Source organism: Schistocerca piceifrons, chromosome 1 (assembly GCF_021461385.2).
Source record: "Schistocerca piceifrons isolate TAMUIC-IGC-003096 chromosome 1, iqSchPice1.1, whole genome shotgun sequence".
NCBI classification, from domain to species: Eukaryota; Metazoa; Arthropoda; class Insecta; order Orthoptera; family Acrididae; genus Schistocerca; species Schistocerca piceifrons.
This window is the reverse complement of record NC_060138.1, coordinates 665,993,505-666,015,184: the sequence shown is the minus strand read 5'-3', so window position 1 is coordinate 666,015,184 and position 21,680 is coordinate 665,993,505. Positions and strand designations below refer to the sequence as shown.

Sequence of the window (21,680 nt, the reverse complement as noted above, 5' to 3'; positions counted from 1 at the left end):
ATTTGTCCAACTGAATTCAGTTTAGACTACAAATTGGTTCAGGCAAACTGCTGTTTAAACATTATAGATGCCCATAAAAAGCTAAGGTAAGCAGTATACATTCTCATGGTTGAGACAACAACAAAATTTGCTGGCCGCTCACCACTCCCTCCCCCACATTTGTCCTCTCTCACCCAAGTTGGTGTCCCTATTGCTCCTCCAACCTTTCAGAATTTTCAAAATAAATTTGCTTGCAATTTCAATTGCTAGAGCTTCATCTGTAATTCTAAGATATCCCCTATATAATCCATTGTACAACATAAGCACATTGACTCACAGTCTGAAATTTCAAGCTGACCTATTTTTTTGGATGACAAATTTGGGAAACCTCATTTTATTGGGTAATTGTAATAAAATTGCTTACTGATGTTTAATAAAGTATGTGCTTAAAAAGCTTCTGTAACCAATTCTTTTGCGAAAGATATGAAACTGGAAAGGGAGGTATTGATTTAACTTGCAAAATTTGCAGGTTCATTTTATGTGAGTATATTGGCATGTTAAACACAAGTGTTTCATCCAGCATTTACATTTCCATATTCATTTTCGTGACCTAGTATTTATGTATTGAAAGTGAAACTCATTTGACTTCCATTGTAGCAGTTATATTTTAACCGTAAGAGACTCTGAGAAGTGTCCGTTTGACTGTGAGATGGCTGCCAAATGGTTTGCTGTACATGCTCTGAAAAATAAGACATGTATATACTAGAATAGCGTTCAGCATACATTAGACCATATTTAAACAGCTGTTTACCATTTTGCTACAACAAATTCTGATGTCTCCATTTGCATTAAGATGTAACTTCTCTTTTGGTAGAATCACTGATTTTGCCTGTAACCAGATATATAGTTTCAAATGCAGTCCCCATCAGCAAAGACCTTCACATCATTTTGGAAAACTGGGACAAAGATTTGGCTGTTTACTAGAAGAGTGGAATTTGATTCACTCCACTATTTCATGTCATTAATGAGAGTGGAATTTATCATGGCAGCATCTTAAATGCCTACATCTGCACCTTAGTGAGCATAGTAAAGGATAGTGTTTCCTTTCCCAATTATTGATGGCCTTATCAGTGTTAGGGTATTCTTAGCACATTAAATTTAATGATGATTGCTTCCTTCACATTTTTGTCCCAGAAACTAGATAAAGAATTGGCTTTTAGGTGCTAACATGGAGCTCTAAAATTTCACTTACCAACACACTTTTCAACTGTGAACCAGCTTCCATTTTGGAATATTCTCTATATTTTTGTGTTAATATATCTCCAGTTTATTTTCGCAAATATTCTTCCAGTTTTAAATATTCCTCCAGTTTCTGCTTTATACCAGTTCTTAATACAGTTACATATTGATTTTTTATAATATAATTTGTTTTGTAATACCTCTTTACATGTGACTGTTTTGGATGCCATATGTTAAATAATCAAAGGATTCTTTTTTACATCTGGAGCATCAATTTGTTAATATTAAAAATGCCTAGTTGCATGGTGGGTAACACTTCGAGGACTGGCTGCTTAGAGGAATATTGAGCCAAGGAGAGCAGCCCTTTACGCCATCATTTAAAACATTACTGGCACATTTGTAATTGATATACATAAAAGAATATGTACTGAAAAGGACCAAGTTTCAAGATACATTTTTCATACTTTCTTCAGTTCTTTGATAAATAAAAAATTTTAAAATAATGACCGAAATCGTAATTATCCTTCCAAAAATGTGGGAGGTGGGTTATTGAGCAATTTCTTCCTCTTGAGCTTCCAGAATTCCTTGGCCATTCGGGAAATGTTGTGTGTTTGTAATTGAAAACAGTGAACTGAAACCTAATGAGTACATGCATGAAATTGTCTGTGCGATCACATATTGATTCAGCCATTCACAACAGCAGCTGTGAAGCTTACTAATGTGTCTTTAGAAACTTACTGGTTGATTAGCTCTTTCTGTACATCAGTGAATTAATTCAAATCATAAAACTTGCAACATTGTTCACTAAGGACTATTTTTAATGTGTGAAATACAGGATAGCAGTTAGCAACAGGTGCTTTTGACTGATTCCTAGCAATCCAAAAACTATTAGTTTTTCGATAAATGAGAATACATATACTGGGAGGAGGAGGAGTAAAGAACTACTGCCAATCTATGTGATACTGGCACTCAATTAATTGCATTTGAACAGCCTTCATTAAAGTAATTTCAGAACCACTACTGCAAATAAGCAACAAATTTGAGCATGAAATCTCTATAATGTGCTTTCACGAAACCCAGTTGATCGGTACAGCCCAAGAGTGCCGTTGGCAGTGAATGAAGTTTCTCTGTTTTCCGAAGTCAACAATAAGTTGTAAGTGAGCTATAGTGAATGAATGTGGTTTACTTAGAATTTTGTGCACTGAAGTATTCAAGCATAGTGAATATAGTAAAAAAAGGACTATGTCCATATTTTGTACTTCATAAACAAATAAACTGAAAACAAAAGTGATGGAATTGAAAAATATACTACCTGCAATGGAACAGGGAAATGGTGAGCCAAACACTATTTACTATTAATTCCAGTATTGTATTGCTGGAGAAAATGCAGACCCAGCCAGTACCTTTGCTGGTTTCAAGTGCTTTGATGGGAAGGATAGTAGTCTCCTGGTCAATATTTCTGATGCTGGAAATTATGTTTGGCAGCAGGGAGGGAGGCAACTGATTATTCCCCAAGGCACAAATGGCAAACATTTGTGAATACACAAGCAATTTTTCCCAAATAAATATTTAATATGTCCATGGCATGCCATAAAACTAATCTTAAAAGTAATTTTTTTGTTGCTTATTTTGTACATGTTTAGGCATTTGACAGTGCATGAATACATGCATATTTTAAAATTTGATTGCATAGACATCTCAGCTCCACTGAAAAAGTACTTCAATTTATTAGCAACCAGAAAGAGCATTAATATAGAAATCGTAAAACATCTTTTTTGTTTATCTAAACGAAAAAAATGCAATTTCTGCTGCTGCAAATTTGATGCCAAATAATTTATATTAGGTGCATATTTTCTAACAATATGCTACAGAATGCAAGCTGAACTCTAATCCTTTAACAGTCTCTTAGCAAGTCTTTGATGTTATTCATTTCAAAAAATAATGACTCTCAGACCTGGGTAGATGAAAATATTGTTAAGGTAGCAAATGCCATCTTCTTTACACAGTTATGCTTGTATGGTATGGAATTCCACACTTTCACAAATTCAATGTAACCATTTTTGCTTATACTGCTGACAGACTTTCTAATTCTTTTACTTCCAATTCTTTCCTCGTTTTGATCAATTTTTGAGTCTGCATTGAACTAGACTGAAAATCAATCAACTGCATTTCTATTTCTTGAATTTTAAACCAATCCAATTTAGGAAAGTTCAGTTTAACCAGTAAATTTATATCGGGACACACAAAAACAAATTTCATTGTTTCTGGCAACTCTGAACTGAGAAAATCTATGAAAATGCTTCAATGGAACAATGTATTACTGAAGAAAATTCATCAGTTACTTTTTGTATAAATCCAAATTACTAGCAATGTTTTTTTGAAATTTGGTAAACAGTTTTTGGAAAAATTATCACTAACTTGCAAACCTGAAAAATGCAAATAAGCTCTATCATAACAGTAACAGTTTTGTTTGTGCCTCGAAGCTTTATGTTCAAATCATTGAAATGCTGGCACTTGTCCACAACAAACATATTGTAAGGCACTTAACACCCATTAACTGTGAATATTGCACAATTTTCCTGTCAGCCAAATCTTTGAAGTATGCTGCCAAGGCTCAGTCAATCATTATTATCCATCAGTAAGCCATTGTACACTGATTTGACTCCATCTAACACTGCTTTGCCCTTTTATTAGCACCCAAGGACAATACGAGTTTCACTATTTTTGTGACTATGGCCATTATTTTATCAAGGGAACCAAAACCATCTTTTGCACACAAAGCTTGTCAATGTATGATGCAGAGGAATTCAAGGATCGAATGGCCCCTATGTGCTTCACATACACTAATAAAACCATTTTTTTTTGCCCACCATATTGGGAGCACCATCAGTAGTTATTGAAACAAATATGGTTAGATATATTTAGTTTTTAGTAAGCAAGTTATGAACAGCCGCACAAATATCTGTGCCCTTAGTAGTTGCTGGCATTATCACCACACAATTCTTTTTGATGTCATTTACTGCACAATATTGAAAAAGTACAGCTAAATGGGCAGATTTAGTTACATCTGTACTTTCATCAAGACACTACGAAATATAAATAGAGGACTTTACATCACTTTTTTTTGGTTGTTTTACATTTGCACCAGTTTTACGATTCTGTCCCATTGTGTTTCTAGATAAAGGAGTAGCTTTGATGTGCTAACTTATCTTACCCCTATTTTCAAAATGTGATTGGGCACTTGCCAACCAGCTTTCCTACAAAAATTACGTATCAGCAATAGGTTTACTATGCTCTGAAATGACATCAACAGCTCTGGAATGACAGTCCTTGTTAAATTACTTAATCACACACGTCTACTATTCCCATCGCCATAACACATATTCCCAGAATGAGTGTTTCACTCTGCAGCGGAGTGTGCGCTGATATGAAACTTGCTGGCAGATTCAAACTGTGTGCCGTACCGAGACTCGAACTCGGGACCATTGCCTTTCATGGGCAAGTGGTAGAGCACTTGCCCACGAAAGGCAGAGGTCCTGAGTTCGGCACACAGTTTTAATCTGCCAGCAAGTTTCATGACACATATTGATTCCCTTTTGCTCTGGTTCGCTTTTTCCGTAAAGTATAGTGATTTGTTTCATAGTATTGTTTTACAGGCAAAGTTCTAAATACCATTGCCCCAGAATATAAAACACTGCTTCATTGCACCTGTTAATCATGCCATATTTGTCAGTCCACCAATTTTGAAATTTTATTACACTTTTCTTGATCTTTTGTTTCTTTACTAAACTAGCCATTATGAATAAATAAATACTTTCAATTTTAGAAATGGTACTAACTACGTGTAATTGTAGCACTTGACAAGTGTGTACAAGATGCAAAAACAGGTGAACATTATTTTGCTATAACAATTTAGCTGTACAGTACTCATCAGCAGAGGTCAGAAGTCAGCATTATTAGAACAGCTGCCGATCTATGTGATCTAACTGTGGATGATGGTGTATTATTACTAAATCATTCGAGTACATTGTGACACGAAGGGAGTGAGCATGAGAAGATCTGTCATCCACAACTTTGATGACACCTTGGCACCAATACCCCATTCACAACAAACTTTGGTACGATGACTTCAAATGTAGAGGAACGTGCACCATTGGTTCACCATTCCTGCCGGAAGGTAGAAGATTTAATAAAATCGATGGCAAGTTGAGAATTATAACTTCAGAACTGACACATGGCATAAAGAGAATATTTGGAATGGACTGAACATCCATGATTCTTTTATTCTAAAGCAGTTAAAGGTGCTCTTTGTAAGTTGTGTGAGCTTTTCAGCCATGTATTGTATAAAGCTTGGCGGTCATGGCAGTGAATTCATACACCGTGCATTCACCAATTAAAAAATTTCATAAATCTGAAAAAAATTAGTTATACATATTCTGAATGGCATAAAGATGCATTTGTGAAGTCAAGTAATTTTATTAATACCATGATGACCAAAACTTAGAATGTAGAAGAATTACTCTAGTCAATGAGAATCTTCCAAAATTAGTACAAACTAGAAGAAATCAATCATTTCTTCCATACTGTTTGATGAATTACATGATTTGCCTTTAAGAGAAAAAAACAACTTCAAATCCTATTTTTGATGATTTATTGCAGTTCAGAGTACAGTAAGGTGACAAAACATACGTAAACATTTTAAAAGTGCTCCTAAACATGTCACCTTCGTGTCTCATACAACACAAAATGATTCAGGTCATGAACTGTACAGCTTCAAACAAAGCACTATCCTTTTCATAGAAGTATGCAGTTTGTCACACATTGTCCTACAGATTGAGATGAGTACGAGCACTATAGTTTCCATATAAATTGATTAGAAAGTCAATACTGATGCCTTTTGGTAGTGGTTCGACAGCACAAAATATGGGAAATGTGGAATCTTTAATGGCAACAAAACAATTAACTGAGAAAATATGGCTTACGATGGGACCAACTGAAAATAATGTAAATGATAAGAAAAGTGAAATCTGGACATGTAAAACCAGGTCTTACTATAATTATACTGTTAGTTTGTATACAACTCTGAGGAGGTACTAAATCCACTGTAAAAACCAATAGGAGAAAGAATGAGCAGATAATGTCCTCAAAATTTTTAAAGCATACGTATGGGGAAAATATTTTGCTCCTACTGACATGAAAACCTGCAGGCACTCTTGCTTCAGACATTTGTCATGAGATGCACCTTAATTGCAACAGTTTGTAACTACAGTGAAACCCCACTTTTACACTTTTCACTTAAAAAAATGGTTTAAAATGTGGGAAATAATGTTTAAAGCTGTGAAAGTAACATATTGGGTTCCCCCTTGCATTTTCACACTTTACGTATGATATATGTACATAATAGGCATCAAAAGACTTGTCAGGGACTTGTTTATTATCGAATAAAGGTTTTATACCTAATAAAAATCGCTGATGTAACTGGAACTGATAACAGTCTGGGAAGTAGGAATGTTTGTCATAATCAATGTTTTTGAAATTCTGCAACTGTCACTGTTTATTTAAATAATGAAATACTGTACTAGTTACGTATTTTTTCACACATTGCATGATGTGTTCTGAGAATTTTCTCTCATTGTCTAGTGCAAATATGTAGGCAAGTATTTTGAGTGGTTTTTCAATATGTATTAGTCTGCATCTCTTGCACTGTAGTCTTTTTCAGCTTATTGGGTACTGTGCTTCCTCAGTTACATGGAAAACCACACACACAAGCCATCACTAACATTGTTTGTGTAATATCACAAGCAATACATACACAAATAATGCACTTGACAATGAGAATAAATTCTCGAAACACGTTTTGCTCAGTTTGAAAAAATAAGTAACCAGTGCTGTGTTTCAGCTAAAAGCAGTTGAGCAACACAAAGTGAATGACAGGGTCAACTAGAGCTACAAGTGGCCAAATGCCGAAACACGCTAAATACGGTTCGACAAACACATCACGCTGATCACAACAATCACGAAACTGCATTTGCGCAGTAGAGACAGTCTGAAAATGGCTGTGATTGGTCATGATACCATCATTCAAACAAACCTAGTTACTATCATCAGCCACCACACCAAGTAGAGCTTGGCACTGGCAGGAGATTCGGCACAAATTCTGCCAACTTTCATACGTTTACTGGTTCAAAACTGCTGAGTAGTGTGCCCCGGTGTCAAGAAACTTAACCACGTAATATTTGTAAACACTACTGGATAGCCAACATTGCACCAGCATCATTTTTTTCCTCCATGAACAATTTTTCATAACTCGTGAAGTGTGGGAAAATTTTAAATATGTTGACACAAAATTGGGTGCAAATTAGCATTGTGGACATAGGAAATTTGATGGGAATGATAAAAAAAAATGGTCAAACAGCAGAGAAACGTTAATTCTGGGAGCATAAAAGTGGGGTTATACTGTAGTGCGTATATCATCCATAGCTCTTATTCACTGTTGCCAACTTTCCAGCCATTTGGACTAATAGCGAAGTTTCACCCAACCCCAAGCTTTCTTCATTAACATAACTATGAAAAACGTTACACACACAGTAGTTAGGTTGGCAATGTTAGACAAAGCCCTAGGGTGCGAATTGCACAGAAATTAGGAGTCCAGGGGTCAAGAAAGTTAACTAAATAATGTTTGTAAACACTACTTGAAATGCTAATGCCTTCCTAGCGTCATTTAATGTCAATTACACTTTTCTTTCATTCCTTTCCAAAAACACTTTCTTTGAGAGTAACTGGCAGATAACTTCTAATTATGGGAACATACAAGTGGATGCATATTGACAATATAGAAAATATGAAGGCACAATGGTCATTAGCAGCAGCAAAACATCAACTACACACAAATGCATTCCCCCCCCCCCCCCTCTGATCCTCCTGCCGCCGACCCCCCCCCCATACACACAATTCAGTGCCACTACATAAATATTCAGCTAATGTATTATAAACATTTCAAATTAGTTTTTTTGTTTTATTTTTGGATTTGTCTTTTCACTTGCATAAAGAATTAAGTTGTGGTCAAAGGCCTAATTCTTTGCCTTATGGTTTGTCTTCCAATTATAAAGACATCAGAGGCTTTAAGGACTCAAAGTTGTTACAGACTCAAACAAGCTCTTCTAGCTGTAATGTTTACAATGCTCAGTTCGTGACATCACACTGCTACCTAAGATAGCGGAGTCACACCAACTTGTGTTATGGCGCCAGTTGTGGGAAGCATTGATGCTGTTTGTTTTATTTAGCACTAAGGCTCAAAGCTTGTCTAATTTCAATCTTCCTCCTTTTTTGTTGAAATTGCATTTTTGTATTTTTATGGCCACTCTGTAATTATCAAATCTTGTTAAAACTACATTTTCAAAATTTCATTGTTTCCCAGCCCGAGTGCATGATTTGCTACTGCTGATTTTTGCGTGTTGCCAAAGTGACAATGCTTTTGTATTTCTTCACGCAGGTATTTATGCTTCTTTTTGTAGTTCCTTTGTACACTTAGGTGCAAGTGCTAGGGATATGATATACTACTACTGTGGCAAGCAGTGAGTGTAAATCCTTTCCAGTGTTCAAATCTTCACACACTTTTTTCAGTGGCAGAAAATTGTGCCTTGGACCACAGAAAATGCTCATAATACAAGTATCAGCAATATCACATACCACCTGTGAAAGTCACCACTCTCTGACTTAACAGTTTTATCTGGATTCTAAATGTCTCTCTGTTCAATGTAGTTGTGAAATCAATGTATACAGAAATCAAATATGAATGCACTTCCAAACCAAAACTCCAAACAGAACTTCATGGTTTTCAAGCAACCACTGTGATATCAGTGTTCCGCTTCCAAAGCTATGAACGGAGGACATACGGTTTCCAATATAAAGTAACTGCTCAGTAGTAACTAGAATATTTTTAATTACCTCAGAATCAGATCCAAAAAGGTCGACTCCATCATCATTGTCATCTACTGTTTTCTCCTGTGTAGGAGCTGGTGCTACAGTGGCCGCGTGGCTTGGCTTATTTGAATTTGTTTCCAGCACTTTAACACGAGAGTCCAGTTGTTTAATAACAGCTTGCAGATCTTTCACAACTGTGAACAAAATCACACTAGGACAGAATTTCAATTTCCTGACATGAAATAATGTATCAACTTCCTAAAACAGTTTCACATAATGATTTGAATTTTATTTGAGATAGTTACCCCAGTTTAAACACCAGTATACTTCAGAAACAAAGCAAGAACTTGATATGTGGACAATATATATTAATGATTATGATGAAGCTTGCATCATACAATATAGCATGACATATCAAGAGATCAACTGTTTAATAATGAAATATTAACGAATTATAAGTTTCAGATTAATTTTAAGATAGTTCACAAATAAAAATTTAGTCAGATACATGGATATTGTACAATTTTAATGCAGATGGAGTTATGAGCTATAATACTTGGGTCCTTGTGAAGATATTCATCGATGGAGTAGGAGCTGTCCAACAGGAAGTTCTTTAATTCACCCTGAAACCGATCTTTATCACTTACCAGACCTTTGATATGCTGTGGTAAGTTACTGAATATACGAGTACCAATGTATTTGACTCCTTTTTGTACTAATGTTAAGGTTTTATAGTCCTTATACAGATTGTTTTTGGTTCTGGTATTTTAATCATGTTTTGCACTATTTTGTGTAAAACGAGACATGTTGAAAATGACAAAGGACAGTACTTGCTACGTACTAAGCTGAATATATAAAAGGAATGTGATCAATGGGAGGTCACAAAGGGAGGAGTAAGTATGTTAAACCACAGATAAAACTAATGGGACTATCAATGAGCAGGTATCCACAGAACTAAAGATGAAAACCTAGTAAACCAAATACAGAAGTAAGAGAGACTACATGATTATTAAGATACTAATGTAATGGGCAGTCTGTAAGTATCATTCAGAATCTGAAACAAAAACTGGTGACATCAAGCAGTTAATGCATTTCACTGAGAATTTAAGAAAAGGAATAGTGAATAACAATAACAGCCATCAGATGACCTTGAAATGTGGGATGTTCTAACAAAGTTACAGAGCTGCAGCAGCACTGGGAAAATTTGTTATGAACTAGTGCTTAATTTAGTAAATCCTATCAGAATTACCCTGCTATTTGTTACTAAAAGGTAAGGAAATGAAAAACTTACTCTGTTTGGCACAATGACAATGGGAATAATAATGAGCTTTTATTTTACCTATGTTTGCACATGTTGTACAATGAAGTCAAGTGTCAATTTTGTCTTCAACATTTATGTGTGTGTGTGTGTGTGTGTGTGTGTGTGTGTGTGTGTGTGTGTGTGTGTATCCTTAACATCAGTTTGTTGCAGGATTCTCAAACATATTTTCAGTTCAAATATAATGAATTTCCTTGAGACACAGAAGTTGCTGTCCACACATCAGCACAGCTTTAGAAAGCATCACTCCTGCGAAACGCAACTCGCCCTTTTTTCACATTATATCTTGCAAACCATGGATGAAGGGTATCAGATGGATGCCATATTCCTTGACTTCCAGAAAGCGTGACTGTGCCCCACTGCAGACTCCTAACTAAGGTACGAGCATATGGAATTGGTTCCCAAATATGTGAGTGGCTCTAAGATGGCGAGTGTTCATCGGAGGTGAGGGTATCATCTGGAGTGCCCCAGGGAAGTGTGGTAGGTCCACTGTTTTCTATCTACACAAATGATCTTTTGGATAGGGTGGATAGCAATGTGCGGCTGTTTGCTGATGCTGTGGTGTACACGAAGGTGTCGTCGTTGAGTGACTGCAGGATGATACAAGATGACTTGGACAGGATTTGTGATTGGTGTAAAGAATGGCAGCTAACTCTGAATATAGATAAATGTAAATTAATGCAGATGAATAGGAAAAAGAATCCCGTAATGTTTGAATACTCCATTAATAGTGTAGCACTTGAGACAGTCACGTCAATTAAATATTTGGGCGTAACACTACAGAGCGATATGAAGTGGGGCAAGCATGTAATGGCAGTTGTGGGGAAGGCGGATAGTCGTCTTAGGTCATTGGTAGAATTTTGGGAAGACGTGATTCATCTGTAAAGGAGACCACTTATAAACAACTAATACGACCTATTCTTGAGTACTGCTTGAGCGTTTGGGATCCCTATCAGGTCGGATTGAGGGAGGACATAGAAGCAATTCAGAGGCGGACTGCTAGATTTGTTACTGGTAGGTTTGATCATCACAAGTGTTACGGTACGAGGTACCCTCCGCCACACACCGTATGGTGGATTGCGGAGTATGTATGTAGATGTAGTCTATTTGGGACAAGTCCCACACACTTGAGCAGTATTCTTGGAGGACTCACACAAGTACTTTGCAAACCACCTCCTTTGTACTCTGATCACAATTTCCCAGTATCCTTCCAATTAACCAAACTCTGCAACCTGTTTTAGCTACAGCTGAACCTGTTTGTTCACTCAATTTCATATATTCAAGGAATGTTACAGCCACACACATCCGAGATGACTGACAAAATATGACAGATACAGCAGTCACACAATGATGTATTTTTTTAATTTTGTGTAATGCACAATTTTGCATTTCTGAAAATTTAAAGCAAGTTGCCTATCTCTGCACCACTTATCAAGTTTTTTTGGATACTTGTGCAATGCTTTCCAAATAGTACTTCAAAGTGTATAACAGCGTTATCTGTGGAGAATCAGAGGTTACTAGCAGTACTGTCTGCCAGATCACAAACATAAAAAGGTAGGGCACCTAAACACTTCCCTGACTCTCCTCCGCATCAAGAAATTCTCAATACAGTGCCAAATTTTGCTTGAAAACCAAGCAGATTGTAGCACACTACCTCCTTCCTGCAGCATGTAACATCTGCCTGGTTATAAATACCTAAGTCTCGTATAAGAAGTTTTTACTTTAGACCTTGAAATCCAGATAGTGAGTTGTAGAATCTGGGGCAGCTGAACACAGTGATGGAGGACAGCAAAAAGAAATAAATGTAAGAGTAGAAATGGGTTGGAATATTTTCAGCCAACTAAACAGGGTTTTCAAAAAAGTTTCTGATGTGCCTGAAAAGCAGTGTTATTTCTCACACACTGCACTGAGATATGGATTTTTACATAAAATCACTACAAACACAGTTGTTCAGCAAGCATACATCAGAGAGAGAGAGAGAGAGAGAGAGAGAGAGAGAGAGGAATTGCTAGAACAGACAGGAAAACAAACGTATCAGGAACCATGCTGCAATGAAAAATGTAGCTGATTGTAATGATAATGAAGTAGACATTGTCAAGACATCTAAATATCAATCAATGGAATATCCAGGTTGGAAAACGAAACATATAAGGAAAAGAACAGATTGCTACTCACCACAAATGTAACATGTTGCGTTGCAGACAGGCACAATGGAAAGACACATTTACAGAGAGAAAAAAACCACACACACACACACACACACACACACACACACTCTACTGCCACCTATGGCAGCCCGAACCAGAATGCAACTGTCACATTGAATGAGTGAAGCAATCTGGAAGGGGCAGGGGAGGGATAACAGGGCGGAGAATAGCACTGTCTGGTGGAGTGTGCAGGGACTAGATGGAGACACGCCAAGATTGCCACCAGGTGCAGTATTGGGGGGCACAGGGGCAGGGAGGTGGGGAGGGGGAAATAGGGTGCACAAGGGGAAATGGCGAGTGGGAATGAGTGTGTGTGGGGGGGGGGGGGGGGGATCTGAAAAGGAGATGAGTAAGGAAGGGGAAAAAATGTGCTGGTTTGTCGACAAAGTGTGGAACGAAATGAGGTTGAAGGGATGTGAGTAGGGAAGAGGTGGTATGATGGGGCAGAAATTGTTGGGTGAAGGGTGTGGGGATATTAAGTTACCAGAGGCTGAGGGGATAATTGCAGGAGTGAATATGCTGTAAGTAGTTCAGAAAAGCTAGTGGTGGAGGGGAGGATCCAGACGGTGCGTGTTGTGAGCAGCCACTGATCTCAAGCATGTCATTTTAGCTGCATGTTGTGCCACAGGGTGGTCTAATTTGCCTTTGGCCGTAAGTTTGGCAGTAGCTGTTCATCCTGGTGGTCAGCTGGCTAGTAGTCATACCAATATAAGATGCTGAGTGATGATTGAAGTAGAGATGGTATACAGCACAGCTGCTTTCACAGGTAGTCTGGTCTCTGATGGGGTAAGATAAGCCTGTGACAGGATTGGAATAGGAGGCACTGGTTGGGTGAACTGGGCAGATCTTGTACCTGGGTTATCCAATGGCAATGAGTTGGGATTCAGAGTGGCACAGGAATCGAGTAGGATGTTGTTGAGATTGGGCAGACGATGAAACACCATTTTAGGAGGGGTGGGAAGGATCTTGTGTAGGAGGTCCCTAATTTCAGGACATGATAGGTAAAGCCCTGATGAAGGATGCAGTCATTTCAGTACAGAGTGGTATTTGGTGACGGAGGTGCTTCTTAATAGCTGGTTCTTGGTGGTGGTGTGAGCGTTGGGGTTTGTGAGGAGATGGGGCAAGAGATCTGAGGAATAGTGCCTGTCTGTGAGGGCCTTGGTGAGACCTTCAGCATAGTGGACAAGGGAGCTCTTGGCACTACAGATACACCATCTGAGGGGGAATTTTTTGGTGTGGAAGTGATTGCAGGAGTCGAAATGCAAGTACTGTGGATGGTTGGTGGATTTATTGTGGACAGAGATGGGATGGAGCTATTACATAGCAGACGGTCAATGCCCAGGAAGATGGTACACTGGGTTGACGAGGACCAGGTGTAGTGGATGGAAGTTAAGGTATTAAGATTGTGAAGGAATGAGGAAAGCATGTCTTTGCCCTGAGTCCAGATCACAAAGATATCATCAATGAAACTAAACCAGACTAGGGGTTTGGCATTTTGGGAGGCTAAGAAGGTCTCCTCCAGATAGCCTGTGAACAGGTTGGCGTAAAAGAAAGCAATGTCGGTGCTAATGTCTGTGCCACAGATTTGTTTGTATACCGCCCCTTCAAAGGAGACGCATTTGTGTCAGGATAAAATTAGAACAGTTTATGATGAATGAGGCAGTGAATTTGGTGTCTGAAGGATGTTGGGAAAAGGTAGTGTTCAATACCGGCAAGACCAGGGGTGTAAAGTATGTGGCATCAACAATGACAAGCAGGTATGCAGGAGGTAAAGAGGTAGAGATGGACAGTCTATGAAAGAAAGCTTGTTTGAGAGGTTAAATAATGGACAATTGGAGGGAGATGTTGGTCAATGAGGGCTGAATGGGGGCAGAAAAACCAGCCATCCAGGACTGTTGGGTTTGTGGATTTCAGAGAGCATGCAGAAGGTGGGTGTGCAGGGTGTGCTATGGTTCAGAAGGGAAATGAGTTCTGGGATGGGCCTGAGGCTTTAAGCAGGGACTGGAGGTTATGATGGTCTTCTGGGATGGGATTACTCTGGCAGAGTTTATGGGAGAAGGAGTCAGAAAACTGGCAGACGACTTCCACCAGTCATTTTGATTCATAATGACTGTGGTGCCAACTTTGTCTGCAGGTAGGATCATCAAGTCAGCTTTTGTTTTGAGGTTATGCATGGAGGTCCTCTTTTCTGCTGAAAAGTCTGTTCTTATGAAGGGGCTTGAAGAAACTATGCCAGCATCAATGGTAACATACTGTACCCACACATTACACCCCAACACTTTCTGTCCCTGCCTTTACTACCTCTTTCCCGTTCATCTTACCATACCCTCATTGTATCATCCTCTGCCTTCATACCCAGCCACTTTTCCCCTTCCCTACTCCTCTCCTTTTCAGCTCCTCATTCCTCCCCCTCCCACAACTCCCTAACCCACAGCCTTCTCAATGCTGCACCTGGTGGCAGTCTTATGCCTCCATCTAGACCCTGCACACTCCACCAGACAGCACTCTTCTCTCCCCCACCCACCTATATTCTGCTATCCCTTCACCTTCCCCACCTCCTCCCGATTGCTTCTTTTGTTCAATGTGCCAGAGGTGGCAGCCATTTGTCTCTGAAGATATTTCAGCCATGTAACAGAATGGCTTACATTCTAAATGGGTGATAATTTAGTAATTATCAAACTTTAGTGCTTGGAAGTTTTAGCAATTGCATTGCCATAGAGCAACAGTCCATTCACAAGGCTATCTATTGACAAAATTAATACAATATACTATACATCACTTACGGCTGTTGAGTTCAGTGTTGCTCTTCTCCAAGGAATTCAGTCTGTTAACAAGTTCAACATTTACATTTGTTGCCAAGGCCGCTATACCATCCATCTATAAAGAACGATGCGAGTTTATGACAGTACAAATTGTATCAAATTCAAATAAAAAATTAAATACCTTACAACCAAATTTACACAAACAATTCTGTTTTCAGCATCAATATACACCTTTATGCAATGATTTTAATTTGCATTTTAATTACAGAGAACTTACACTACAACTCCTGGTGTGGAAGTGATATGACATTGTGCAACACAATGACAGGGAAAAAACAAAATGTTTTCTGTAAAATTTTCGTAAATAGCAGATGAATGTAATACATTTTTTCACAACGTTTTACACTTTCCACACCAGTAGTTTAAAGAAACAAAAAAAGACATTTCTTTACAATGCATGAAGAACTGAAGTGAAAAACACAGCTATCAGTTCACTATTTGAAAACTGTAAAATGCACAACTGAAATGGACTCTCAGAACAGTTTGTCATGTGGAATGTTATTTTTATGCTAGATCCATCTGAACATTATAATTAAATGCTGATCATGACAATGAGAATTGAAGGAATTGTATGGAAATGCTGTGTCAAATGATAAGAAAAGCAAATAGGCACACAGTGATAAACAGAAGTCAAACTCCCAGCACCTTGGAAAACCACACCAATCTATACCCCAATTTTTAATAAACAATTTCTCTCAATGACATATTTTAATTTCCTTACAGATTAAGCAGTTTTCCTTTCTTTTCTTGTATTGCAGCTTTTATTTCCCAAATTCTTGGTCTACTCCCCATACAACCATAGTATGAAATTAACAACATTCTCTGCAATTCTTATCCAGTTGCTATATTCTGTGAAGCACTATCTCACATGTTTAAGTTCTCTTTCATTAAAAATCATGACAAACTGGAGACAAAGTCAAATATTATGTACGAGTGTACATTATTTTTTAGATTTCCTCGTGTCTTACTTGTGTTTTGACATTTCAAGAACACCTGACCGTTTTTAACATTATCTCACAAGTGAGCTATGTGATTGTGCAGGTGATCATGCACGAGATGGAGGAGACAGAAATTTTATCCTGCTTTTTAAATTTTCTATTGCATTTACGTGTTCCTCGCATTCACTTCCACTCATTTTCCTATGGACGCTGATAACATCATTAACACACATACTAGTGCACAGTGAGTTGTGCCATCAGGGTTGTTTCAAACTGTGTGATTAAGCAAACTCCAGGTATATTACAGGACCTACAAACAACTGACAGAAGAAACAATTTCCCCCTTTCTTTAATTTTACTTTTCAGCATTGGTTCACTCAGTGGAGTCACTGGTTTTAATTTGTGCAATAAGTTTAAACAGGATATGATACAATTTGTAACCTAAGGCTGAAAAACACAAATAATTCACAAGACCATCACTATTTCCCAATGCCAATATACTTAGAATGAGCATCCATGAAAAAATTTTGTCTAATATGAAGTGAAGAATGTGAACAATGTCTCCATATACTGCTCTTGACAACTGATGTGAAATTTGCAACAGTAACCAAACTCGTTACAAATGACAAACAATTAAGATCTCCTGAAACATTTCTTCATTCTTTACTTCTATTTATAATTTAAGCTAACTACAACAGTGTAGTGACAGCACTTTATCATTAGGTAGGAAAAGTTAGTGTCCCTGCACCATTCATTCCAAAAGTAGCCTTCTACAGGCTCTGTGGGGCTAAATTCTTCCACTCTCCTCTTATAAAGACTTAGCAGAAGCCTGACAAATTAAGAGCTTGGTATGAGCAAGAGGATATGTATGCTGTTTATTAACTGACATTACATATGAATCTTTTAACATCAAGAGGATGATGGCTACACACAACTGAAGCCAGTAATAATATTATTCACGTTGTGACCTAAAGGCTGAGTATGTTATGCAAAAGTGATTTAACTTTTTAAATGATTTCTTACAAAATAACATTTACATTTAAGTAAATAAAAACCGCAAGAGTTGTATCACTGATGTCTATCTTTTCATATCAATACTACATGCACAGTACAGTCTGTAAGAAATGTGTTCATTAACTCAGTGTACCATTAACACATGCTCCAGTTAAGAAATTTAGATCCACAAAAAATTGTGAATACAATTCAATGAAGAAATTTTTTTTAAATAAATAACCTGCGAATGTATTATGAATAATCTTAAAAATAATTGACATCAAAAACAGAACTAGATAATATCATGCAAGTTACTCACACATTCTAAAGAATTTTTTATATGCTGCCGAGCCTTTGCTACTTCTCCTGCCAAAGAGCTTTTTAAGGGAGTGTTAGAAGATCCCTACACCAAAAGAGAAAATAACAGTGTTAAAAAAGCACACCAGTCATCAATATGTTAAAGTTATGTGTAAAAATATCTTAGGTTGCATGCAAACTTATACACTATAATTTACCCATATGACAGTGTCTCACCTCTCAGTTAACAATATCAATGTAAAGAAACAAACAAAATATTGAGAGCAAGAATGAAATAGCATATTTCTAATATTTCCAACATACGTATTTTGAAGAAATATATTAAAAGAATAAATTAATTACATGAAAAACTAAATTCAATTACCCAGACTTAAAAAATAAATAGCAGCACACTGAATCCTAAATTTATAACAACTTAATGCAGGAGCATTAATTTAAACCTACATTTTCCCTGTATGTCACTACTCAGCCACATACTAACAAAGATAATTTATGATGCACAAGTGTATCTAATTAAGCAATGAAAAATCCAGGATGGAATGTAACAATATTATGAAAATGGAAGTTGCTACTCACCATACAAAGAGTCTTTTTGTTGTGCTTATCCGCAACTCAACATTTCCAGTATATGGTGAGTAGCAACTTTCCTTTTCATAATAACGTAATTAGTTATGGAATTGATTGTTCACTTAAGAGAAGAAATCTTTATTTTAAATTTAATTTTTAAATTGTCACAGGCTGTTATAAAAATACTCTTGTTTAAAATGACTTTTGTATAATATTTGTTGTTCTGAAGATCCTTTATAATGAGCTACACAAAAACTGAAGAAAAGAACGCTATTAAAACACAACAACCTATCCTCTTTAGTGAAAGAAATGATGTCTACAAACATGGCTACTTTAGATCACCAAAACAAATGAATAAAGAAAATGTTTTTCCCAAATACTGCCTGATAAGTTATGCAAAAAGCTTAGAATTTCTGCTGAACTTTAGGAGTCACATATAACACTGGACACATTGCTTCCAGCAGTAGGTATTTTGTTACATGACCATCTATTAAGTAAAGTCCAAACAAATTAAAACAGAAGTAGATATAAATACAGAAAGTAACAAAATATTTCAACAAGTAGCACTATAACAAAACCACATGCAGTAGTTTTCCTGTTGACAACTTACCCGCAATCCTTTTGTCCATGACAAGGGAGAAGGAGGGTGGGGGAGAGTTTAACACTACAGAAAGACAGGAAAATTAAACTACACACACACACACACACACACACACACACACACACACACACACACACACACACACAGAGAGAGAGAGAGAGAGAGAGAGAGAGAGAGAGAGAGAGAGAGAGAGAGAGAGGAGGGAACCTGGTGTGCTCTTCAGAACCCAACCATAGAAGACTGATGTTTGTTAATGGGACTGTATAATGGTGGTCATTGTTTTCTTTGTGGGGTTGAACGACAGTCTTCCTTTCAGTTTTAAGACTGCCGCCCAAATGCTGAGCTGAAGTACGCTAACTTACTGGCCCTCTAAATCATACAGTCTCTTGTTAACTCTTAGTTGACCTCAGATACAAATCCTTAGACTTATTAAACTGCCATCCAAACCAATGATTTCCTTCAGAACATATGCTACTACATATGTATTTAATTCTGAAGAGCATTTAGTACCTGGCCTGTGCAGAACAGTGTACTGTATTATACTCTGATTAATATAAATTAGTGATTGATGTTTCGGTGAGTCGAATCAGCGCATAGTACGCCATGTGCGAACGTGCAACTCTGTCCTCATGATTGACATCTGCCACACTGGTAACATTAACCACCCATATCATTAAATGCAGATTTCACAAAAAATTTAGTTGTTTGTACATAGCTAAATAGAAACTAATCTGTAGTGTTGCTTATTACATTTGATTTTAATTATTTTTAACTTCTTTAACTACTGAAAGAGAGTAAGCAATCGAGAACAAAACTAGCATGCAGACAATGAATTACTAAATGCCTCTCAAAGAGCCAAATAAGAAAATATTACAAGAAGTTGTTAAGCAATTACAATTGGACAAATGAAATCGCATAAAAAGCTGACTACCCATAAAACAGAAGTCATATGAAAGTGCCAAATTAATTATTTTGTAAAAGTGAATGTTTTGTGCTACAAGTGCTCAAGATGTGCAAAAAACTTGAAAAATTTCAAATTACTTCCTGCACAAAATCCTCATGCAGCACTTGTGAAAAATATGTTCCACTGTAGGTTTTACTGCATGCAACATGACAGCAAGATAAAATTTACCTTTGCATCATTTAGTATTCTTCTTTCACGCGACTTCTTATCTAATTTATTTCTTTTCTCCTTTGTTTCTTTTTGCTTGAATCTTTTCTCCTCTTTGTTCTGATGTGGGGTGGATACATTACCAATACATTCAATAGAAATCTCTCCAGAAATAGTTGAATTAGTTGTATTCTCTATGTTAGTGCAACCTTTGCGAAGTTTCTCATTGGACAGTACAATGCTGTTAATTAAATTTACTTCTTTAATATGCTCATTTTCAGCAGGCTTCACATTCTGCAGTGAATGTGAGAGAACATGCCCGACTTTAGGTATGGACACTGTTACTTGTATCCCATTACTTACACGCAGCTTGCAAAAATAGAAAAAACAAAATGTAATAATAATTCGAGAATGATTACTTCAATGCAACACACAACGCCAATCCCATTACAGAAGAAAAACCATATGACAGTGCTAAAAGTGTGTGTATAAAAATCAGTGGGGAAAACACAGACAAAAGGGCTCTCAACGAACAACATCACACACAGGTCAGAGGTATCAATTTTCGCAGTCTTAGCTTACAACGGTATTTTTTGCCCTAAAATGAAAGTAAGGATGAATTCCTTACTCAGTTTATAAATTAATCACTTTTTACTAAATTTCAAGCAGAATTTTGTGTAAAATATCAAAAATTTTCTTTCAAAGTGACAGCTTAATGAAATCGCATGCCCGAAACAATTAATGGAGCACCCAATCTGCATATACTTTTACATTCTTATGGCACTCCTGCTAATAAGCCCACATTTATGAACAAAAAATAGTTATGCATCTACCTATTACCACTACAACTCCTCTGACTTATGACTTCTTGATTATTTTTCTTTCTTATACTTGTAAATTCGAGTTAATTGTGACTAGTTCTGAATGTATTCATTCATTTTCAAATCATTACTCACATTATCATTACACAACCTGTCAAAAACTAATGCACAATTATTTAAGTATAATCAGTTGAGAAGAGCTCAAAATGTATGGATATTATACTATGAAATTATTTCATGTATCACATGAGAATGAGTCAGGTATGTGATAACAATTGTGATTTGAACAGACAGGACACCTATAAAACTCCTAAATATTTGTATTTTACCATTTTCACTAATGTATGAACTTAGTCACCATTAAATCTAATGAGAACACCACTAAGAGAGCAATAACGAAATAATTAAAATAATTCATATATTGGTGAACACATCCACCTGGGGGTGGGGGGGAGAACCTTTTCTCCACAAGATACTTCCTTATTTCTCCACACATTTTCCTCACACTGCAAATAACGAAATATCCCATGTACTGAAGTGAGCAATATATTTCTTCAGTCAAGATAATGTAAGGATGCACTTATCTTAAATTCTCAAGTTGCCATGTTGTATAAACAATTAGTTGGTGTGTCATCGTAACCAATAATTCACTGTTAAAGAAGACCGACTAGCATAGTCAAATGCGCACAAAAATTTTTCTTTACAAACAGTGAGAGTTTTTAAGAAATTAAAACTTATTTTTGCAGTATAAAGAGATGAACACTGGAAATTTAATAGCCTTGCAAACAGCCATTTTTTTCAGATACCATTTGCTCCATCAATTTCAAAATTTCAAATAATCCA

At 36.8% G+C, this 21,680-nt stretch overlaps 1 protein-coding gene across 2 annotated transcripts in view; it reads right to left on the bottom strand.

Annotated features, from left to right (window-relative positions):
* The window catches only part of LOC124805717 (probable elongation factor 1-delta), a 51,125-nt gene that overhangs the window by 14,079 nt on the left and 15,366 nt on the right, over window positions 1–21,680 (bottom strand). The window contains exons 3-5 of one of the 2 annotated variants that reach the window (XM_047266290.1): window positions 17,739–17,822; window positions 15,450–15,543; window positions 9,166–9,335 (exon numbers count right to left, since the gene is read on the bottom strand). In XM_047266290.1, the coding sequence (XP_047122246.1) occupies window positions 9,166–9,335; window positions 15,450–15,543; window positions 17,739–17,822 (348 nt within the window). The remainder of the gene's footprint in view (window positions 1–9,165; window positions 9,336–15,449; window positions 15,544–17,738; window positions 17,823–21,680) is intronic. The other variant, XM_047266297.1, reaches the window with a different exon arrangement.